This window comes from Malaclemys terrapin, chromosome 1 (assembly GCF_027887155.1).
Source record: "Malaclemys terrapin pileata isolate rMalTer1 chromosome 1, rMalTer1.hap1, whole genome shotgun sequence".
Taxonomy (NCBI): Eukaryota; Metazoa; Chordata; order Testudines; family Emydidae; genus Malaclemys; species Malaclemys terrapin.
Window position 1 is genome coordinate 192,333,324 of NC_071505.1, and position 21,566 is coordinate 192,354,889.

At 38.5% G+C, this 21,566-nt stretch overlaps 1 protein-coding gene across 3 annotated transcripts in view; it reads left to right on the forward strand.

Moving 5' to 3' along the window:
• TTC3 (tetratricopeptide repeat domain 3) overlaps positions 1 to 21,566 on the forward strand; it is a 137,556-nt gene that overhangs the window by 108,047 nt on the left and 7,943 nt on the right. For all 3 annotated transcript variants that reach the window (XM_054048969.1, XM_054048987.1, XM_054048978.1), the window contains 10 exons: positions 1,826 to 2,741; positions 4,552 to 4,617; positions 5,489 to 5,638; positions 5,994 to 6,133; positions 7,804 to 7,872; positions 11,076 to 11,172; positions 12,337 to 12,437; positions 13,481 to 13,574; positions 14,421 to 14,522; positions 19,799 to 20,226. In XM_054048969.1, coding sequence (XP_053904944.1) covers positions 1,826 to 2,741; positions 4,552 to 4,617; positions 5,489 to 5,638; positions 5,994 to 6,133; positions 7,804 to 7,872; positions 11,076 to 11,172; positions 12,337 to 12,437; positions 13,481 to 13,574; positions 14,421 to 14,522; positions 19,799 to 20,226 — 2,163 coding nt within the window. The remainder of the gene's footprint in view (positions 1 to 1,825; positions 2,742 to 4,551; positions 4,618 to 5,488; positions 5,639 to 5,993; positions 6,134 to 7,803; positions 7,873 to 11,075; positions 11,173 to 12,336; positions 12,438 to 13,480; positions 13,575 to 14,420; positions 14,523 to 19,798; positions 20,227 to 21,566) is intronic.

The window sequence follows — 21,566 nt, forward strand, 5'->3', positions numbered from 1 at the left end:
TATCAACCCTTGGTTAAGGCTGAACAAGTGACTTAGAAGTGGAAGATTTTGATATTATTAGTAATTTCCTGAGATGTCTGTCTTTGTTGTTGGCACACTAACTTGCACTTAAATCTCATTTGCTTCACTATAAAAATGGCAGCTGTGTCATCAAGGAATAATTCACAGGGATCAGAATGGACACACTCTTCCCTTATTTAATATTTCCAGCAGAAATCAAAACTACAGTGAGATTAGTTGACTATGTCTAAAACTGATCTCAACTTGACATCCTAGCCAATTTGCAAAAAACATATTTTCAGTTAGTTTTGTTATTGCACCTCCCCCTTGAGTTGTCCTGACAAATTTTGTGGTTTGTTAGTAACATTTCCATATATTCTAAATGTTGTTTTATCTTCTCTATTGCTGTGTAAAAGATCTCCATGGACAGGTAAAACAATGAAATGACTGTATACAAATTGCTGTCAAATCCTCAGAGAAACCAAACTCCTAAAAAAGAAACATTTTTCTCTCTATATATATATTTTTAATAACCTTAAAAGTTGTTTTAAAGAACCTACTGCTTTTACTTAACACACAACACCCACAACACAGCACTGGTGATGGTAGAGAGATAGGGTAACTCAGAATGACCAGTTTTAAAGATGGGTGTCTTTGTCTTAATATCTCATTGCCACAATCACCAAATTATAAAGAAAATTTAGAGTTAGAACCTCTAATTCAAAGATCACATCAAATTGTAGGCCTAATTTATTGGACAGAGTATGTGTTTTTTGTCTACTTTACCCACAAATGTACATTACCCAGTGTCTCTAGTCTGGAGTTTATTTGCTGAATACTGTGTCAAGTTCTGTTTTTTGGTTTCTATTCTGAGCAGTGGAACTTTGCACGCTATTGCAGAGTAATTATTGTCATACACCAGTTGAAAGGTTAGACACATACTGAGTTCTTTCTCTGGTGGTTACAGTTACTGCCTTAGCTGTATTATTTCTGCGTAGTGTTGGGAGTGTGGATGGGAGTTTTTTGTTGTTTGATGGAGTAGTGTGAGCGGTTTCATTCTTTACAAAAGGACATGTCCTTTTAATCAGCATATTCCTCATTGAAGTGTTTTAGTGCAGGTGAAGGTACCTTTCTCTCCTCTCTCTAGAAAAACTAACTTTTGTATAGCACTCTTCATCAGAAATCTTGAGGAATCCTATATTTCCTGCATGTTTTCATTTCATAGGGTTTATTTTCTTTGTTCTCCCTTTCATGTTCACTTGACTTGGCCTTACTTAAAGTAGCTATCTTAGTTTTAATATCCCCCCAGTGTTTTCTATAGTGACACTTTGCCTAGGTTCTGAGCTTTTATTGTTTCCTATTTACATTTCCAGTTACTTGTTTTTAACATCCACGTACTTCAGCTAACTACATTATGTACTATCTTTTCCTTGCTAACCCTTCAGATGAAGTATATAACACCAGCTTCTCTTTGGAGAAATAAAGTGTTAACTGTGAGATTCTGTTTTTCAGCTTATTACAATAAGTCATAATTTTAGTTCTTGGCTCTAGCCATCTCCTTTTCATATTGGCACTGTATTTGGAGAAGTTAATTTGAGTCAGTTGTAGAAGAGTTAGAGAGAACAAATATCTAGAATTAGTAGGTGTTTCTTAATGTGTTTTTTTTTTTTCCTGAAAAAAATTGATTTCAAAAGTTTCTTAATACATTACTAATGCTATTTGTCTTTGTAGAAATTACTGTTAAAACAGTAATGTAAATATCAAGTATGACTTAAAAGTGAAATGAAAAATGCTTGGATTAATGAGTATAACTGTTTTTTTCAAGCTATTTCGCTCAGATCTTGGAGGAACATGGTCCCATGGAAATTGATGATAAATTGTTAGTTGGAGAATATGAACATTTCCCTGCAGAAGCTCGTAAGATTGTGGAAGATGCAGGTGGTCTGAAATCTTTCCTTCTGGAATCCCTTAATTTTGTTATGATGGATGATCTTATTGGCTTGATGAAGCATGCAATTCTGCTTAAGGAAAATACTGAGACTGAAGAAGATACTAGAAATGAAGAGGAAAATCAAATAGCCTGTCAAAATATTCATGAAAATTCCAAGAGCAAATTACAGTTAAACCCAGCTGCTAAGGAATTCAAACCAGTGTCTTATATTAAACCTTATATACCAATTTCTACTAATACTACAGTAGCAAACTGTGAAACTCCAGATTATTCAGTCACGGGATATTCCTCACATATTTCTCATATTTCAGTGCATTCTCTCCCTAGTCAGAGTATTGATACCATAGAAGGACCACTATCTTTTTCAAATGTATTACTGCACTCCTCTATTTCTGATAATCATGATATACCTCTGACTAAGGTTTCTTCGAGTTATGAAAATGAAAGAACGTTCTCAATGATTTCTCAAATACCTCCTATTCCAGATGTTGCTGGGCAACCTAGTTATATATATGCTGATTATGAAGCTCCCCTTGATATCGATAAAATAACAATATTAGAGAGAGAGTACATACCTGGCAATCATCTACCAAGTCAAATACAAACATACCGGGATACTCAGTATGTATTGATGAAGTCAGACTACAGCTCTTATGAAGCTAATCTTGACCAGGGTATGAGCAGTATTAAGGAAGTTAAATATGATCTATCTGCTGCTAAGATGGAATTTGAGAATAAAAATACACCTGTAGTGAAAAGCATTCCACTTACAAGGATGATAGCTATTCAGGTAAGAAATTAAAGGAAGAGACTCTTTTAAGGATCTTTGACTAGTAATGCTTTAAATTTCCTTTCCTGTTCTTTCTTGATAAATAGAACACTTAATTCTCTAGAGCTGTCAGTGCAGACACAACCACTTTTTGCAGCTCATTCACATTTGTCCCTTTAATACTTTAAAGGGACATTGAGGTTTTTTTATGCCTAAAATTTACACGAAAAGGGAGGGAGTTACAGAAGCAGTATAAAATGTATCTTACAGGTTGGGGAAGGTTCTTGTTCTTTAACTTGTTTTTTATTTCAGTGGTTGTTTAAATTGATACGTACTAAATGAGACAGCTGTATTTAATAAAATAGTTTAAAATACATAGACATTTAAATTGTCATCTTATGTACACTAAATTCAAGATTTCAGAATATCTATGTATTTACTAGTCCACTGTGAGCTAAGACTAAATTTGACTTATTGTTTTGGGATCCAGTCCTGCAGATAATAACAAGCATAGTACTTTAAGCTAACTGTTTGCAGGATTGGTCCCTTTATGGCTCCTCAACACCACTTCAGAAACGTTTTCACAATTATATTTATATCAGTTGGTTATGTTAATGCAAAAAGGCAGATATTTATATAGGAATGAAAAGGTATTCTACAAATTGTGGATTTGCCTGTTTTTGTAAATAAATTAAATAAAAATGTGCCTTCATCTCTCTTCAAACCAAAGGGAAGAAAATCAGATTGTTCTCCCTTTTTTTCCCATTTGGAAAACAGTTTTCAAACTAATACCTGCATATAATGAAAGACTTACAAAAAAGAACCCCTCATGTGCCTAATAATTGCATGTTTTTTCAGTGGTGCCATATTTAAATCATTTCAAGATCAGCAGAAGTAAACTTTTAAGACTTGGTACAGTGGGAAATGCAACTGCATCATATTTTTAGTAACTATTGTCTCAATATTAGGGATTTCTTAGGGACTCTGAAAGTTAATGGAGACAAAACAAAGAAAAGAAAACCCAAACATTTGTTGCTTCAAATAAGCATTTGAAAAAAACCTTCCAAATAAAATTTGCATTTCTGAGTAGACATCTCACCTGGACACATGACCTCATTAGTGGAACAGGCAATGGTAGGAGTCCGGTGTCAGATTAATAAAGTACTATTAAAGCAATATAACAATTTTTATAGCTTGCTGATATTGAATTCCATTATCACCACTGTCCCTAATGAGGTTAACTTTTTTAGAGCTGTGTGTGCTACAGATTATCAAATGCAAATTTATAATTAAGCTGTATTTTCAGGTATTATACATTATTCATGGTAATAATTTGTTTTTTGAACTCAGAGTGGTATTTTCAAAGCATTCATTGTTGGCCTAACTCTGTTCTCATCAAAGTCCATGGTAAAACTCCCTCTGCCTTCAGTAAGAGCTGGAGGCCAGTCGTGAACACTTTTGAAAATCCTACCCTGAGCTTTCAGAGAAACTCTGCTTGTTCACTCAAGCTTCTTTTTAAGGAATCTGAGGGAAGGGATTGCTCTTTAAACATAATACAAATATCTGTTTGTTGACCTGAGAGTGGAGAAAGTTCAGCCAAAATATCCTGCATTCACTTACACATGCAACCATTTTAGGGAACTCATTTACAATATTGTTATCCTCAAGATGGTTCCTTCAAGTCTGGTAGATGGGAACTACTCATGATCTAAAAGAGAGCTTTAAGTTAGGCCCATCTACACTACAAAACTTTTAAGGGACTGGTTGCAAGTGTAGATGGGATATAATTTTTTATTTTTATTTAAATAACTAGTGGTTGTTTGTATTCTAGGTAAATCAGGAATTAGCAGACAGGGACGCTAATACCATGCCTTTTTATCCATTTGAAACTCAACAAGTAAGTACATGTATTTTTAACTTGGGCAATATTTGATATGAAAGCTTTGCTAATTAGATAAGGAAGAATTAAGGGCCCAACAAGAAGTGCACAGTGTCACTTAATTTAGTATCTCGCTATAAAACAACAAATTAGTCACTTAATAATAGATTTTTGTTTTACTACTATAGGATTTTTTTTGTTTGTGGGACGAGTGCTTAAATCACCCAAACTACTTCCAAACTATATTAAAACATTTCATTTGTATAGATCAAGAGGAGCTTGAGATAAAAAGCATCCCCAAAAGGTTTAGTAGTGAAAGGATAAATCTGGCTGAAAATGACAGAGAATTTTAGTGACCTTTGGGGTTTGTTTGTTTGTTTGTTTTTTGTTTTTTTTTCCCATCCATCTTGTTTGGACCTGCTTTTTAGTATGTCATAGTGTTGAATTCATAGAGGTCTAATGAAAAAAGTGGCAATTTTGGAGTTCAGGTTCTCTAGTTGTTGCCCAAACATTGGAGTCAGTTTCATGGTGAATTTTGCAATTCTTCCTTTCCAACAATTCTGAGCATGATTACATCCCTCCATTCTGGGATGTAGAAGTATCAAGTGGATAGGAGTATCTAACTCCCTGTAATGTTAAACGGCAGTTTTATACCCACATCAAGGGGGGGGGAACAGATCTTCAAAATGTTCATGCTAGTTCAGTGCTGAATCAGTAGTTGTTTCTTGAGTTGAATTCAAAATCTTTTTAACCTTTTATCAACAAAGTTCTCTAAGATCTTGGACCATAGTTCACATTAATCTTTTCCTATGAATGTATTGTGGACTCATGTTGTTACTCTAGGATACTGAGTGCTGTAACAAAAGTTCTTTCATAACCTAAATTTCAGGGAGATATTTTACGTATGGAAAAAGAGCATCAGGTATTACAAGAGCAACTTAAGGAAGCAAAGGAAAAATATGAACAGTTACAGTGCCGAAGCTCAGAAGAGACGAGTGTTTTAGAAGAGCAGTTAAAAAAAAAAGTTGAAGAAAATAAGGTAAATTTTTTACGCATACCCCAATGTAGGATAACAGATAAAGAGCAATTGGAATGATTTAAAAAACCCTCTTAGCTTTAGACAGCTTATTGATCAATAATGCACTTGAGACGTAAGTGGTAATCATCACAATAAAGCTTAGCTTTAACAACAGAATGCCTTTTTCACTTGTTCTGAGTAGCCCTGTTTATTTTCATCTAAATGTGAATCAAATGCTGGCTGGAACACGTGTTCTAATCAGCATGCATTTGCTAGGCGGTGTATCAATCAAAAAAAACCCCACAACTTACTCTAGTAATTTTTAAAAGAAATGTCTTTAAGAAACTACATTTTCTTAAATATTTTCTGCCTCTAGATTACACAAAGAGAGCTGGATTGGTTTCACCAAGATTTAGAAATGGAAGTTAAGAAATGGCAACAAGAAAAAAAAGAAAACCAAGAGAAATTAAAAGCAACAAAGAATACATCCAAAAAACTTGCAGATACCAATGAGATGTAAGTGTCCATTTTTGTTTGCATGATTTTAGAAATGGGAGCAGCAGTATAAGTACTTGAAATATTAGTTGACTAGAAATAAACCTTAAATATTGATTCTGTATATTACAACTGAATGGTAGAATAATTTGTATTATTGTTCTGATGATAAAAATCTACAAAATTGGTGATGGTTGTTAGCTGGGTAACATGTATGGAGTGAGAATACATGCAACTAGACTTGTTTTCTTAGGGTCTGACACCTTTAAAAATCACATACCTTATTCTGTGATTAGCCCTACTGATATTGGTAGGTCTGCGTGCAGAATAATTTACATAACCAGGTTATATAATACCTTGTTTCCCATCTCAGACTACCATCTTCAGTATTGGGTTTTCCTTTGCACTTCTTTGAGCACCCCCTAATTTTCCACTCCTTTTGAACTTTTCCTGTCTTCCCTCACCATCATTGATTCCATATTCTATTCCCTCAACTCCTATGCTGCTCCTCCATTCCCACTACACAGTCATCCCAACCAAATCCCAACACTGGTTCACATTTCAGATTCACTTTCTGTGTTCATTCTGCCATGCAACAGAACATTTCTGGGGCAATCCAAAGACAACATTGATTTCCTCCTGCTTTGGTTCTGCCATTTCTTGATATAGTTACACCTGACTTCATGCCATCGTTGCATCTAATTAGCGTGTAGTTTTGATATTAGATTCAGAAGTACTGATTTTGCAGTTCAAAATGAAACTGCAAGCATTTCCTTATGCCTACTGTGTTTTTTATCCTGTCCTATAAACAGAAGCCCGAAAGGAGGATCCCAGTTCCATAGAGACTTATTATTAAGGGTGCACGTCCCTTACATGGGCTCCTATCATCCCCATGCTGTGGGGTTTCTTGGCAACAGGGCTCTCTGGCTGTGGATAAAAGGGCATTAACTAAATCAACTCCTCTCCAACCACCATACTCAGTGAGCACAGGCAATACTAGCAAATAAGAAATTTTCAAACGAGTGATGTACTAGATGAGTTGAGGGTTGGTTGTGGTATTATAATAATTTCTTATGCTTTCCAACAATGATCTTATCACTTCATAAATACTGACTGGTTTTTAGACGTCTTTCAGGTAGGTGTTGGATCACTGAACTTGGGTTAAGGTACATACATTTCTGCTTAAACATACTTTTCTTTTGCAGGTAAACACATTCAATACTGCTTTCTTTTAATTTGCAAAACGTGTATTGACCCTTGTTTAGTGATACATCCCTGATCGGCTTTGACATCTTCCTGTATTTTCATTGTCCTCTATTTACATAGACCACCTACCTCAGGAGACTTTGAACCTTGGATGTTTTTTGGGGGGGGAGGGGGTGGTAATAGATTTTTTTATATTTATTGATTAACCCTTCTTTTGTCTTGCTAGATGGGTTGGGTCACATCTTGAAATAATCTTCAATAACATTCAAATTACAAATTCACAGTGCTGATCTAGCAGAAAACAAATTTGTGGGATTAAGAGATTAAATCCTAAATGAACTACCTACAAAACTATAAATCAAATGCATAGACTTATTTGTCAACTATATTTGTGCAACTAAGGTTATAGAAGACTGTATTGTGGTTGTTGAGTAAATATTTTTCAAGACAGACTTAATAGATTTCCTTTTTTATGATGCACGAAGGTACTTGAGGAACATCGATGAGAAGGACAAGCAATATACAGTGTATTTGGATAAATTCCTGGAGATCAGGTAACTTTTTTTTTTTTTTTATAATAAATTCTTGCATCCCTAAGCACTATTGACTTATCTTAATTGGTTGGTGTTATTATCCTAACACTGTTGTCTGTTGTACTAGATACAATAAAGAATCATGAATACCAGATTTGAGTTGATAGGTAGTGGCTTATTTTGAGAATAAGCAAAATACTTAACTTTTTTTTTTAACTAACTGTAGTAGCATGCTTTACTGAAAATCACCTAAATACTAGTTACTTAGGGACATTATGGTTGTTGCTCTTCTTAAACACTTTTAAAAAGGATTTTTTCATAATTTTAGAATATGCAGCAGCAGGGCTAGAAAGAAGTACCTTATACCACCAAGGACAGGAAATTTTATTTGTAGTCTTAATGATCAAGAGATCTTAGACCTTAAATCAGGGGTTGGCAACCTGCCAAAGGCGGCACACGAGCTGATTTTTACTGGCATGCTGCTGCCAGCCAGGGTTCCAGCCACCAGCCCTGCTCAGCCCAATGCCTGCCTGGGTGAACGGATCCCCTGGTCAGCAGCGGGCTGAGTGGGGCTGGTGGCCAGGAGCCAGCGGACGGAACCCCAGACCGGCAGCTGGCTGAGCCGCTCAGCCCGCCATCGGTCTGGGGTTCTGCCCAGCAGCCCCGCTCAGCCTGCTGATGGTCTGGGGTTGCAGCTGCTGGCCGGCAGTGAGCTGAGCAGGGCGGTGGCCGGGACCCCAGCTGGCAGGAGCCGGCGGAACCCCAAACTGGTAGCGGGTGAGCCGCTGCTGGTCTGGGGTTCTGTCCGCCACCCCTCTCAGCCCGCTGACGGTCTGGGGTTCCAGCTTCCGGCCCCTTGCCAGCCAGGGTTCTGGCCATCGTCCCTGTTCAGCCTGCTGCCGGCCTGTGATACCAGCCACTGGCCCTGCTCACCTCGCTGCTGGTCTGGAGTTCCAGCCGGGGTCCAGGCCTCCGGCCTGGGGCTCTGCTCCTGGTCAGGGCCCAGCGCTCTGCAATTGCCCTGGGGTACTGGCAGCCAGCCCAAGGCTCTGCTCCTGGCCTGGCCCCAGCGCTCTGCAGCCACCCCCAGCTTCTAAAAAAAATATTGCATGTCTCATACCCCTAGAAAGGGCATCTTGCACTCCCAAGGGGTGCGTGCACCCCAGGTTAAGAACCACTGCACTAAACTGATAAGATCTGCATTTTAATTTAATATTAAATGAAGCTTCTTAAACATTTTAAAAACTTTGTTTACTTGACATATAACAATAGTTTAGTTATATAATATAGACTTATAGAGAGAGACATTCTAAAAACATTAAAATATATTATTGGCATGTGAAACCTTAAATTAGAGTGAATAAATGAAGACTCGGCACACCACTTCTGAAAGGTTGCCGACCCCTGCCTTAAACCTTTCACTTGAGTTGTTCTAGGCATCAAGAATTTTGGGGGAAAGAGTGAAACATTTTTGTAACAAGAAGTTGTAGAAGTGTGGCTACTGAATCTGTGCAGAATTTAGACTATCCATAGTAGTCGTAAGGGGAGATTGATTAGAGGGCAGATGAAGCAATGAAAGGTGCCATGATAAGTCAATAAATGTAAACTCTTACATCTAGGAACAAAAGTGCAGGCGTTTCTTACAGGATGGAGGACTCTCTTCTGGGAACAGTGACTCTAAAAATGACTTGAAGGCCACAGTAAATCATCAGCTGAACATGAGCTCCCAGAGTGATGCTGTGGCCAGACGGGCTAATATGATACTTGGGTGTATAAACAGGGGAACATTGAGTAGGAGTAGAGAGGTTATATTACCCTGTATTTGACACTGGTGCAACTGCTGCTGGAATATTATGTCCAGTTCTGGTGTCCACAATTCAAGAAGAAGGCTTTAAAAAAAAACTGAAGAGGCTTCAGAGAAGAGCTGCAAGAATGATTAAAGGATTGGAAAATATGCCTTACAGCAAAAGACTGAAGGAGCTTAATCTATTTACCATATCAAAAAGAAGGTTAAGAGATGACTGTCAATAAGTACATACATGGGGAACAGAAGTTTGATAATAGAGGACTTTTCAATTTCTCAGGCAAAAATATAACAAGATCCAGTGGCAGGAAGTTGAAGCTGGACAAATTCAGACTAGAAACAAGGTGTTTTTTTGTTTTTTAAACAGTGAGGTAGTTAATTGCTGGAACAACTTAATAGGGGTTGTGGTGGATTCACCATCGCTGGAAATTTTTTAATCAAGATTGGATCTTTAAGATATGCTCTAGTTCAAAGAGGAAATAATTCAAGAAAGTTCTATAGCCTGTATTGTGCAATATGTCAGACTAGATGATCAGAGTGGTCTTTTCCGGGTTTAGAATATAAAAAATCTATTAAATGCAATTTGGGTTGATTCCACAGATTATCAAATGCATATCACCACCATATGTATCTGTATGTGTGCGTGTGTTTTGCATTTATATCTCTGCAGCTCTCTTCATGCTCGCTCTCCTACTTTCCTTTTAGAAGCTGGAAAATAAAAATCTCTCCTCCACCCCAAGTCTTGGTCACCTTTCTCATTCTGCATTTGATCAGCCTGTCTCTTCCTCTGAAACAGCATCAACATTAATTGGAAAGCAGCTGTGGGAAATAATTTAAGTGCTGCTGCGGTACAGCAGGGGGCGAGCTCACATACTTATTGTAGTTATAGCAATCCTGTAGCCTTGCTCTCAGGGCTTGTCTACACTGGCAATTTACAGCACTGCAACTTTCTCACTCCGGGGGTGTGAAAAAACACCCTCCTGAGCGCAGCAAGTTACAGCGCTGTAAAGCACCAGTGTAGACAGTGCACCAGCGCTAAGAGCTACACCCCTTGTGGAGGGAGTTCTCTCCCAGCGCTCTGCCGCGGCCACACATGCCACGTTAAAGCTCTGCCACAGCAGCGCTGTAACATTGCCAGTATAGACTAGCCCTTAGTTTCTTAGTATACAAGTGGTAGGTTTAGAATTATTCATAGTAAGTGTATCTGCCCCACCGTATTTAAGATGAGTTAGCACTGTCCTATAATTAGTCCAATATCCATGTCTACATGTAATGTACATAATGTAATTAGTGATGCATATTTTTGTAGAAGAGGAAAAAAATGTGTTGTAGAGTTTTTGGAGTACAGTTCAAATGTAGATGGCATCCCAGTATTCTTTTTGACATCTTCATTTTTATTTTATTTTATTTTACTTCACAGTAATAAATTTGCCAATGAAAAAGTACAACTGGAGGAGCTAATAAAAAAGAGCAAAGATAATTACCAGGAGTGTATTAAAAGAGCTGTTGCAGCAGAGGTAAAACATGCTACACTAGAACCTTGCTCCTTTGCATTTCACTAATCCCCACAAAAAAGGTTGATCTGCCCACTTGTCAGAATAGATTTAATAGAGAGATCTGGTGAGGTCTCGTCTTAATGATGGCTTCATTATTGTTACAAAATCACTTACACAATATTTAATAGTATGCTCAATCAGCAAAGTATGTTTTGTGATGCGCTATCCTGGATATTTTTGTTCACTTCGTTGCTAATTCTCCATGGGTCTCCAAGACACTGCAACTTAGCAAGGTTCTATTGTATTTGTTCTGTGTATATATTTTTAGAAGCGGTTGGATGTTTGGGTCAATGTGATATATTGCCAGAAAATTTTTTAAAAGTTAAGTCTACTATTAAAAGGTAATTGCAATTAAAGAATGTTTTATCCCTTTGACATGCACATAGTTTCCATTAGTGGGAAATACTCACAAAAAAGAATTTATCCTTTTTATTAAAAAATTACTGATCATTAATAGGAATATCAGCACATCTATTTCTAGTGGTATTAGAATGCACAGATCCCTTTGAATATTTCATTCAAAGGCTGGCATCTTGTAAATAATAGGACTGTCCATAATAGTTCTCTTAGGTGATTTCCTCTAAAACCTGTATGTTTTTCTATATTCAGAATGCTTTGAACTCAGATTTCTTGAATAAAAGAGATGCTATGCAACTTTTCTTTTAAGGAAGTTTTGGATTGTTAAAGTTGCTTGTGATTGCAAGTCGTGTGTTTTTTTTTTTTTTAAAAAAAGATGGGTCCTTATTGAGCTAGATGCCAATGCATCTGCCTTGAAATAGATAAATACCTTTTTAATCATAAAGATAATGCACAATATCAAGGTTATCTGTTTTCAAAGGATGGGGATGGAAAGTGTTTCACTATTTATGAAAGTTTTAATGCTCAGCAGACTGTTTACAGCCATCTGAGAGTCATTAAGTTTCCTCTCACAATTCTGCCATTGCATTTTAACGCTGCTTGAAATATCTCACTACAGAGATGTTCTAGAGCTAGGCCTTTCCTGAGTATGTTTACTAAAGACCAGATTGAGGCTGAATTTAGATTAATAATTACTTAGTTTTAACTGCTTGTGCTAAGGAAAATGCTTGTACTGTATGTCTTTTAAGTCACAGAATTTAATTTTAGGTGTCAGTACTTGAAAGTTGGAAGAACACTGAAGTATGCAAATTACGCAGCATAGCTGCAAATGCAGAAGCAAATCTTAAATTCCTAAAGTTAATGAGCAGGTATGCATTTAATACATCACTATAATTTGTGTAACAACTACGAAATAGAAACAGAAGATAAGTCTAACTAGAGAACATTGTCACTATTTCATCTAGAATTACATTTTAGTCTAGATTCAGTGTACACACATGAAAATGCAGTAATTGCATATAATTGTTTTACCTTCTTGTTTTCTGGTTTTAGTATTGTTTTATATCCTCTCACTAATTTAGACTTGCTTTTATTTATTTAATGGAACTGTACATTTCTGTTGGAGGTAACAGGTATTCACATTGCCAGCTGCATTGGTGACTTTAAATAAATACCATTATAGATGTTTTTTAGACCGCTAACTACATCTTCTAGAATGTACTAACACCATGTTAAAGCTTTGTCTAAGAATGTGTTTTTGATGCCTTACGTCACATTTTAGGAGTCTGAAAAATTAAGTTCTGAATGTTTAGGAAAGCAAAGTGGCATTCATTAGCTTTGCGAATTACATCAATTGTAAAGAATCTTTTCTTGGTTGCTAGCATTCAATCTCTGACCATGCAACATGGGAAAAATTCAGAGTAAAAGACTTCCCAGCTCTATGCCTGTTCTAGTTTAGCCATGGTGGTTCATGCAGCTCAGACCTACCCACGTTTTCCTGCCTGATGGTATGAGGAAGGGAGAAGGACTAGAAGGAGATGGAGCAAGACTGATGGACATGGTGGAGCTCTGTTTCTGCATGTGAGGAGACAGAGCTGGGATTGGCTCCACCCAAGGGCCTGCCTCCTCCCTGCACAGCAACCTCTCCAGGTCTTGGGGTATCCTTAGGAGTCTGGCTGTTGCTTGAGGGTTCTTACTTTCCAAGACTGGCCAGTTCCTAAGGGTTAAATTAGTAGACAAACACTGATACTTGAATTTGTTAAAATTCTGTGTGACTGAAGTCTTCAGCTATGATTTACCTGGGAGGGGAAGGAGAGCATTACACTTTTGGGTAGCAGTTTTCTCTGTTGAAGAATCACTTACGAACTCAAGTTATCACATTATTTTGAACTGAAAATTTGAAATATTTCAGTGATCCCACTTCAGTGTTACCTCAGTTGAAGTCACAGATTGATTCTTGGGAAACATTTATTTCAAATATCAAGAAAGAAATGGAAAAAGTAGAAGTAAGTCTGTTTTCCAAACACATTTTCCTGTATTATAAGAGTCCTCCTTAATTATCTCTTCTTACCAAATGTAGAATTGTGATGTGCCTAGTAGATTAAAAAAAAGCAATATATATATCCTTTGTTTTAAAGATGGATGCAAACTGTTAGTTGGAGAATAATTTAACAATATAAGTATTTGGATTTATATTTCCTTTATAATTTAATACAGATCTCAAATAGCTACTCTTAATGTATTTACTTAAATTAATAACTTGTAAGAGCCCTGATTGAACCATACACACCAGTGTCTGTATGGAGCCATATTGAAATCAGCAGAGGTCCATGTGGGTTTGGGGTTCTTTTAAATGAAGCACCATTGACTTCAGTGGAGCTTCATGTGGGCCCAGGTGTTCACTCAGGTAGGCATCCTTGCTGAATTGGCCAAAAATGTGACAACCGTTTCTTATTAGCTTACCAAGTCCACATAACTTATAATGACTCTTCTCTTACCTTTGGGGTAGGGGTATGGAAAACAAATAACGAGGCTGTTTACAAAAAAAAATCATCATCATCCTAGGAAGCTGAACAACTGGTAGTGGTACACAGTTGGAGAAGAATATTCCCAGTAATCCTAAATCTGTAAAATTAATGAATGTATCTTTCCATGGTTATATTTTTTTTAATCTATACACTAACATAGCGCAAAGAAAATCAAACTTCTGTGTAGTCTTATTTCTATGTATTAGGTCTTTGGTCTCTCTCAAAATGTAATAGTGTTAATTGGTACTTTGAGGTCTCATTTTGGTGTAAGTGGAATAATATAAAGGCTGATTTGTTTTTGGTTTTCTTTGTCTTTTTCTGTAGTCTCAGTATGAAGAGAGAATTCACTTAGTGAAAAATGGTGCACAGCTAAATGATCTCTCTAAAGTGAAAGCTGCTGATCTTCAGTCCCCTCCTAGCATCTCAGTAAGTATCTCAACGCTGCTAACAAATCTACTTTGATTTTTTGTTTCATAGAAAGCAAATGAAACCACTAAGTTCTTCTTTGAGATGTTGTCAATGTGAATCCCACTGTAGGAATGCTTGTGCTTCATGCATTTGAGATTGGAGATTTTTTTAATAAACATGTCTCTGCCACCTCGTATAGGGGCAGGAAGGGTGGGGTAGCAGTGATACTCCCTCAGTTCCCTTTTACTGCCTAGCCAGTGTCTTATCTGACACTGTCTTCAGAGATTATAAAACTGTTTTTTCAACCAACTTCAAAGAAATCTCCATCTTCACATTCTTTGGAATTGGATGTTTCAAAAGAGAAAAGATTATCAGTGACACCCCCGCCCCCCTACAGCAGGGCAAGGTGCTTTGTGTCAACTGCCACACCTCATGGTAGGCTGCAAACCTTTAGGATTCACACATTGCCTGTCCTGTGAGGGATTGATCTCTATCAAAGATGGACAAAGCTTCTTCTGCCTAGGAGAAAGCCACATCCCAGTCATGTGCCCTGTGTGCAAGGCCTTTTCTTCCAGGACCCACAAATCCAGGGATGCTTAGCTCAAACTACATCTGCTAGAGTAATCCATGTGAGTCAGTTTGGATACAGAGATGATAATCGCTACCAGAGCAAGGCCAGATTCACCAGCATTCTCTCGAGTGCACATCAGACCCGTTATCTGGCAGTAGAAAGAAGGCAAAAATGGTACAGGTAGAGCTTTACCAGCAACTTCGACTCCAACCATGTCAATGTCATTGAAGTCCTCTGTAGCAACAGCATTGGCATAGCAGGCAGTAAAGCCTCTCCAGCCTTTTATATACACCTCTCCCTCGATACAACGCTGTCCTCGGGAGCCAAAAAAATCTTACCGCGTTATAGGTGAAACCGCGTTATATCGAACTTGCTTTGATCCACTGGCGTGCGCAGCCCCGCCCCCCCCCCCCCAGAGCGCTACTTTACCGCATTATATCCAAATTCGTGTTATATCAGGTTGCGTTATATTGGGGTAGAGGTGTACCTTCCCACTGATTTCCTATGGTAATTATGGAAGTTAAGTAAGACAGCGCCACAGTTGTCCTCATTGCTGGCTACTGACCAAGGCACTGTTGGTTCTGGACCTGCTACAAGTGTCCATTCAACAGCCTAGTCAGCTCTCGGCCTCCTCAGACATGATCCCACAGCACCACAGCCAGATACTCCATCCAGATCTAAATTCACTGCATCTGACAGTGTGGATGTTGAGTGGTTGAGTAGCATGGACAAGGACTTCTCCCTAAAAGATCCAAGAAATCCTGATACGGAGCAGGAAGGCATCTACCAAAAAGACTTATTTGTCTCTAAGTGGAAGAGGTTATTGATGTGGGCCACTTAACATATAGTCTAGTTTCAGTCCAGGCGTTGATACTGAAGATTGTTGACTATTTATGGCATTTAAAGGAGGCTGGTTTCTTGTTCAGTTCTGTTAAGGTCCACCTCCCAACAGTTTTGGCATGCCATCTGCTTGTACAGTCATGCTCAGTTTTTTCTCACTAACAGTATCAAAGTTCCTCAAAAGGTTATTACATACATACCCACTAGTCAGAGAACCTACTCCTACCTGGGACCTCAACACAGTCCTCGTTAGACTCATGGAGCCTGCTCCCTTTGATCCACTTTCAGAGAGCTGCTTTACAGTTACCTCACTCGGAAGAGTCTTTGTGTTGGCTATCACTTCAGCCAGAAAAGGTAGTAAGCGTACAGAACTTATGGCTAACCCTCCCTAAATGACCATTTCATGGGGATAAAGTGGTGCTAAGACCTCACCAAACTTCATCCCCAAAGTAGTCCTCAGAATTTTATCTAAACCTATCAATCTACCCATCTCCTTCCCGAAACTACAGTCTGCACTGGGCAAAAAGAAGTTGCACACATTTAGACGTGTCCAGGACTTTGTTTTGTTGCATTGACAGGACCCTTCACACCGTCTCCCCATGTTTCTGGCTCTAGCTGGGCATTCTAAAGGTCAGGCCATCTCTTCACAGAGCAATGGATAACACAGTATCTCTCTCTGTTACCAGCTGGCTGGTGTATTTGATGGGAGAGATACTAAGTCTCACTCCACCAGAGCTCCAGCAGTACTATTCACGTGCTTCAGGAATATGCCTATATCAGAAATCTGCAAAGCAGTGAAATGGGAAAACCAACTGACCGTTGTCAAACATTATGCTTTGGACTTGGCACTGGACATGGCTGCTAAGTACTGTTTGACTGATACAGTTGAAAAAAAACGATTACTTACCTTATAGTAACTAGTTCTTTTCTATTGTCCGGGTGAGTCCCATCACCTGCCTTCAATCCCTTCTTTTCAGAGTCCTCATCTAAACATGGGTTTCAAATTGCAAGAAAATGGAAGGTGGGTCACAGCTGCCCCTTCCTTATGTCTGGGCATGGGAGCACAAAGAGGCATATGGTGCAAGCGTGCCCCAAAACAGACTATTACTTTAAAACAAAAATCACAAGAACCTCCAATCTCATGTGCATTAGGCACATATGCACCCACAGTGGGATCCACACTGGTATCAACTTGAACTGTAGGATATCCGCCCTTACTGTAGGGTCAGTAACTGTTCTTTCTCACCACCACCGGAAGAATTTTACTGTGTAAAACTAACATTCATTTAAATGGTAACTCTCTTGCTGATTTAAATCTATATTAATTCTTAAGACACTGACATTTTCCAGACTGTTTGACAAACAGAGCATTTATATGTAATGTGTATAATTTTTTGACAACATGACTGCCCTCATTAATTGTGGTCAAATAATATGACTGAAAACTTAGGGCATTCTGCAGTTTATACGTGGTGAGTTTTGGGCTGTTGGACAAAACAAATGCAGCTTTCTTGCAGACCTGTACTTGGTTAGTTCATTTGCTTGTCAGTCCCTTAAATGCCCTTTCAGCTCACATCTTATTAATATTGTAGTGAGTGAGTGAGCTTTGAAAATAACCAGAAAGGTTTGATGCTGTTTGTTTGGTCACCGGCCTCTTTTCTATTTTTGTTAATTTGTATTCAGTAGCCACGCAACCTAGTCAGAATGGGGGCCCCATTGTACTGGGCACTGTACACACAACTTCCTTGGATAGTTTTGTTTTTAATTTTTTTTTTCTGAATAGTTAATCCGGATAGAGGTTCACCATTGAAATTTGAACCATTGAAAACCGTTCTCTCCTCTCTCCCCTTTCTTTTTCTTAAATATCATCTTTTTCTGTACTCTGAATACTGATCTCTTAAGTCCATCTCAATCTACTTCATTCTTAGATAGTATTGTTATGGGTTGGATTAAACCTTGTTGAAATTGGTGGGTGTAATAGCTGCCTTTCATTCATGATAAATATAAAGAAGCCATTAAACATCTTTGTATAACCACACAGATGAAACAATAGGCATACCACCCAAAACACAGGCATATATGAAAACTTGAGCAGAAGCTGAACTATGTGGCCCAGGGGGATGGATATAACAAATGCTGGGGCTAAGGCATTGATTGGTGGAGCTGTGTACGTCTGAATGCCTCAGAGAAAAAGCAGAAAGACTAGAGGAGCAAGGAAGCACCAGAGACAGCCTGAACAGGCACTGGGAACATGGGTCTGAGACATGCTGAGTGCTTTGGGGCTGAGGAGCTTGGAGCAAACAGTTTCCTATTCGTTTTTCTGAAGACAGGAGGAATCAAATAGATATGATTGCATCAAGGATACCTGACTCAATCAAATTCTCCTCCGAACAGAAACAACCCACAAGGCCCTAAACTTTGCCTAATCTTTCTGGTCAAAATGGGGTTACAATAGTTTTCATCTTCAGATCTGAGAAACATTACTAAAGGAGATAGTGTTATCCTGATTTTATAGATGGGGAAACTAAAACTAGCACTGTTCTCTTGCTGTGTTCTTGATCTTTTATCTGATTTCACTGTAGACTAATGCAAGGAAAACTTGTGCTAGGAGTGGTACAAAGATAAAATCACATTTACAGAACAGGTATTAAAATCTAATTCTAGAACATAAGAATGGTCATACTGGGTCAGACCAATGGTCCATCTAGCCCAGTATCTGACAGTGGCCGGTGCCAGATGCTTCAGAGGGAATGAACAAAACAGGGCAATTTTGCGTGATCCATCCCCTGTCACCTGGTCCCAGCTTCTGGCAGTCAGAACTTTAGGGACACCCAGAGCATGGGGCTGTGTCCCTGACCATGTTGACTTGCTTTTCGTATTCATAGAGTGGTAACTTATTCTAATAGTAATTCCATTGATTTGATTTCACTAGGTCTGCATGTAGAGTATAGCACTACTCATTATGAGTAAGTGGGCACAATTGTATTCTTAGTGAGGATAAGTGTATCCTTTTTTAAAGAGCCCTGTGATGAAAATGAATTCTAACCCTGCAGAGCCTTTCAGGATGGTGAATATGGCAGCCATTTATTTCTTTAAATAAAAACCTATATATGGCTAAAGTTTAAATATATTCCTTTAAAAAACATTTTTTTTAATGCCTCTAACTGCTGGCTTTCTTGCCAGCCATCTTGGAATCTTTAACGAAGAAATGCCCACAGCCACTTTCAAAACATTCCTTCTGTAAAATCATGATGACTGGCCAGGACCATTTCTGTAGCTAAAACCATGGGAACTCTGTATAAGTTAAAATAATGGTAAGGGTTGCATTTGTGTGCACATTATATTTTAATTAGGCTTGGAGCAAATCTTGTCTATAGGTACTGCATGATTATCAGAAAGGGCATGATTTTGCATGTGTGCTATAAACAGGTTACCCCGCGTGGTAAATCAGGTCAGGATGAAGTGTTGTCTTTTACTGTGCATTTCCTTCTTAACTGCCTAAGGCCTTGGCTACACTTCGGGATTCACAGCGCTGCGAAGCACGAGTGTAGTCGCGCCGCCAGCGCTGTGAGAGCTCTCCCGCAGTGCTGTGTGTACTCCACCTCTCCGAGGGGAATAGCTTGCAGTGCTGCGAGTGAGCGTGCAGCGCTGCAGGTGCTGATTACACTGGCGCTTTACAGCGTTGCACTCGCTGTGCTGGGGGGGGCGTTTTCACACCCCTGAGCGCAGCAAGTGCAGCGCTGTACAGCGCCAGAGTAGCCAAGGCCTTAGGTAAGTACAGCCCAATCCATGAAGTAGCTGCAGCCTTATCATGTTTGACAATAATACTTGACTAATATTTTACTTTTCATCTTTCTGGGGAATTTTTTTTTTTTTTTTGTAGGTAATGCCAGGCAGTCCTCCTATTAATGATCCAGCCATCATAATGTATTCATCTCCACCTGTACGCCCCACTTTACTTCCTGCATTTTCAAGCTCCAAAGATCAAAGTCCGGTGCATTCCACACTTAATGTGCAAACTGGAAATAAAACAGCACGTAAAAGTCCTAATCCTTGTTTTCCAAAGAATGGATCAGTAGAAATACCCTTTGAAACGTTAGGAGCATCATACTCTGATCAAGTGCGAGTAGCCCAGCCATCAGGGATTTCTGGAAGTACTGCTCAGAACATACAGCCGAACCAAAGACCGCTAAATGATCCAGCATCAGCTACACACTTGGGAGCTGTTGGAGTGCCAAACAAGAAGGCACTTTCAAAAGCACTTGATAATATCATTGAGCGTCTAATGGCTATATTTCCACACTATACAAGGTAATACTGTTCTAAAAGGTTTTTTTCTTTTCTTTTATTTCTATCGTACTGGGTTTCTTGGCAGGGAGTCTCCTCATATTTTAGCTGGGAGCAGGATATGCTCTTGGGTAATTTTTCTCCCTATTTGGGGTTTATCTTCCCATTAATATTGTAAAATGTTCAGCTGAAGGAGGATTCTCTGCAGGTACATGAGGCTAAATTTAATAGCATTTGGGTCTAAAGGGGTTAGGATTGGGGCAGCATACTTGGTAAGGTGTGCAAGATAGAGTCCACTCTGAGTTGACATGATAGCTGCGAAGGTGTGCAATAGAGGATCTTCCTTTAGACTTCACATTTGATTATACCTAGCCACATGCTCCAGATTATGGAATTTATGCATGCTATTACCAATTAGCTGCTAGTTTGCAGCATCTCCAAGTCCTGACAAAGGTGATGTGTCCACCCCACCCCCAATCTTCTTTCCTCTCTTATTAAGTGAGGAAATTCTGTAACCAGGACCCTTACATTATTGATAGAAAGTTATGATTACACTGTCAGATACACATTCTTAACTTTGCTCCCTTTTGTGTGTTTATACATTGACAGTCTAAAGCGTTACATTATTTTTAAACGCAATGCAATGCTACCCCAATTTTCTACATGTGCTACTGTGTACGTCAGAGTCCATTAGTCATTTATATGCAAATACTCAACAACAGTTATACAACAGATTAAGTATATACCATAGAAGTAATAGTAAAAAGTCCTGTTTATAGTACTTATAGACCACCTAAACATGCAGCCATTCGCTTTAGGTTATTTGCTTTGACCCCCTAATTTGTACCTGCAGTTAGCTGTGCTTCTGCTTCAAAAGAGAAAATTATTCAGTGCTACCATAGATATCTTATACACTAATTCTAGTCTTCTCTCAAAGGTACAGTGATCTATTACAGCAAACATGTTGGTGCAAGTATAAAAGTCTGAATAAATATTGCAAGGTGGAGGTGTATCTAAGGTGGCAGGAAATTTCATATTATATTGTAATTGAGGAATAGAATGTAATCCATGTAATTCAGCTCTGTGATAGTGTATGTACATGGGGGCAAAGTAGAGAAGTTGTTAGTGCAACCTTGGTATTCTTGCATTTTGAGTTCTTAACCATGCAACTGATAAGGCTCTCTTTAGTTTTTGTTTAGACTAAGCATAGAATATTAAATGTTTTTAACAGAATAATAAAATACGTTGAATAAGCGTCAGTCCCTTTACATACCATTAGGAATGTGACAAGGACAGTGGTACTTTATAAAAGGCCCTTGAGTTTTCTCTCAAACACCTTCTTTGACGTGCAGTAGAAAGTTACT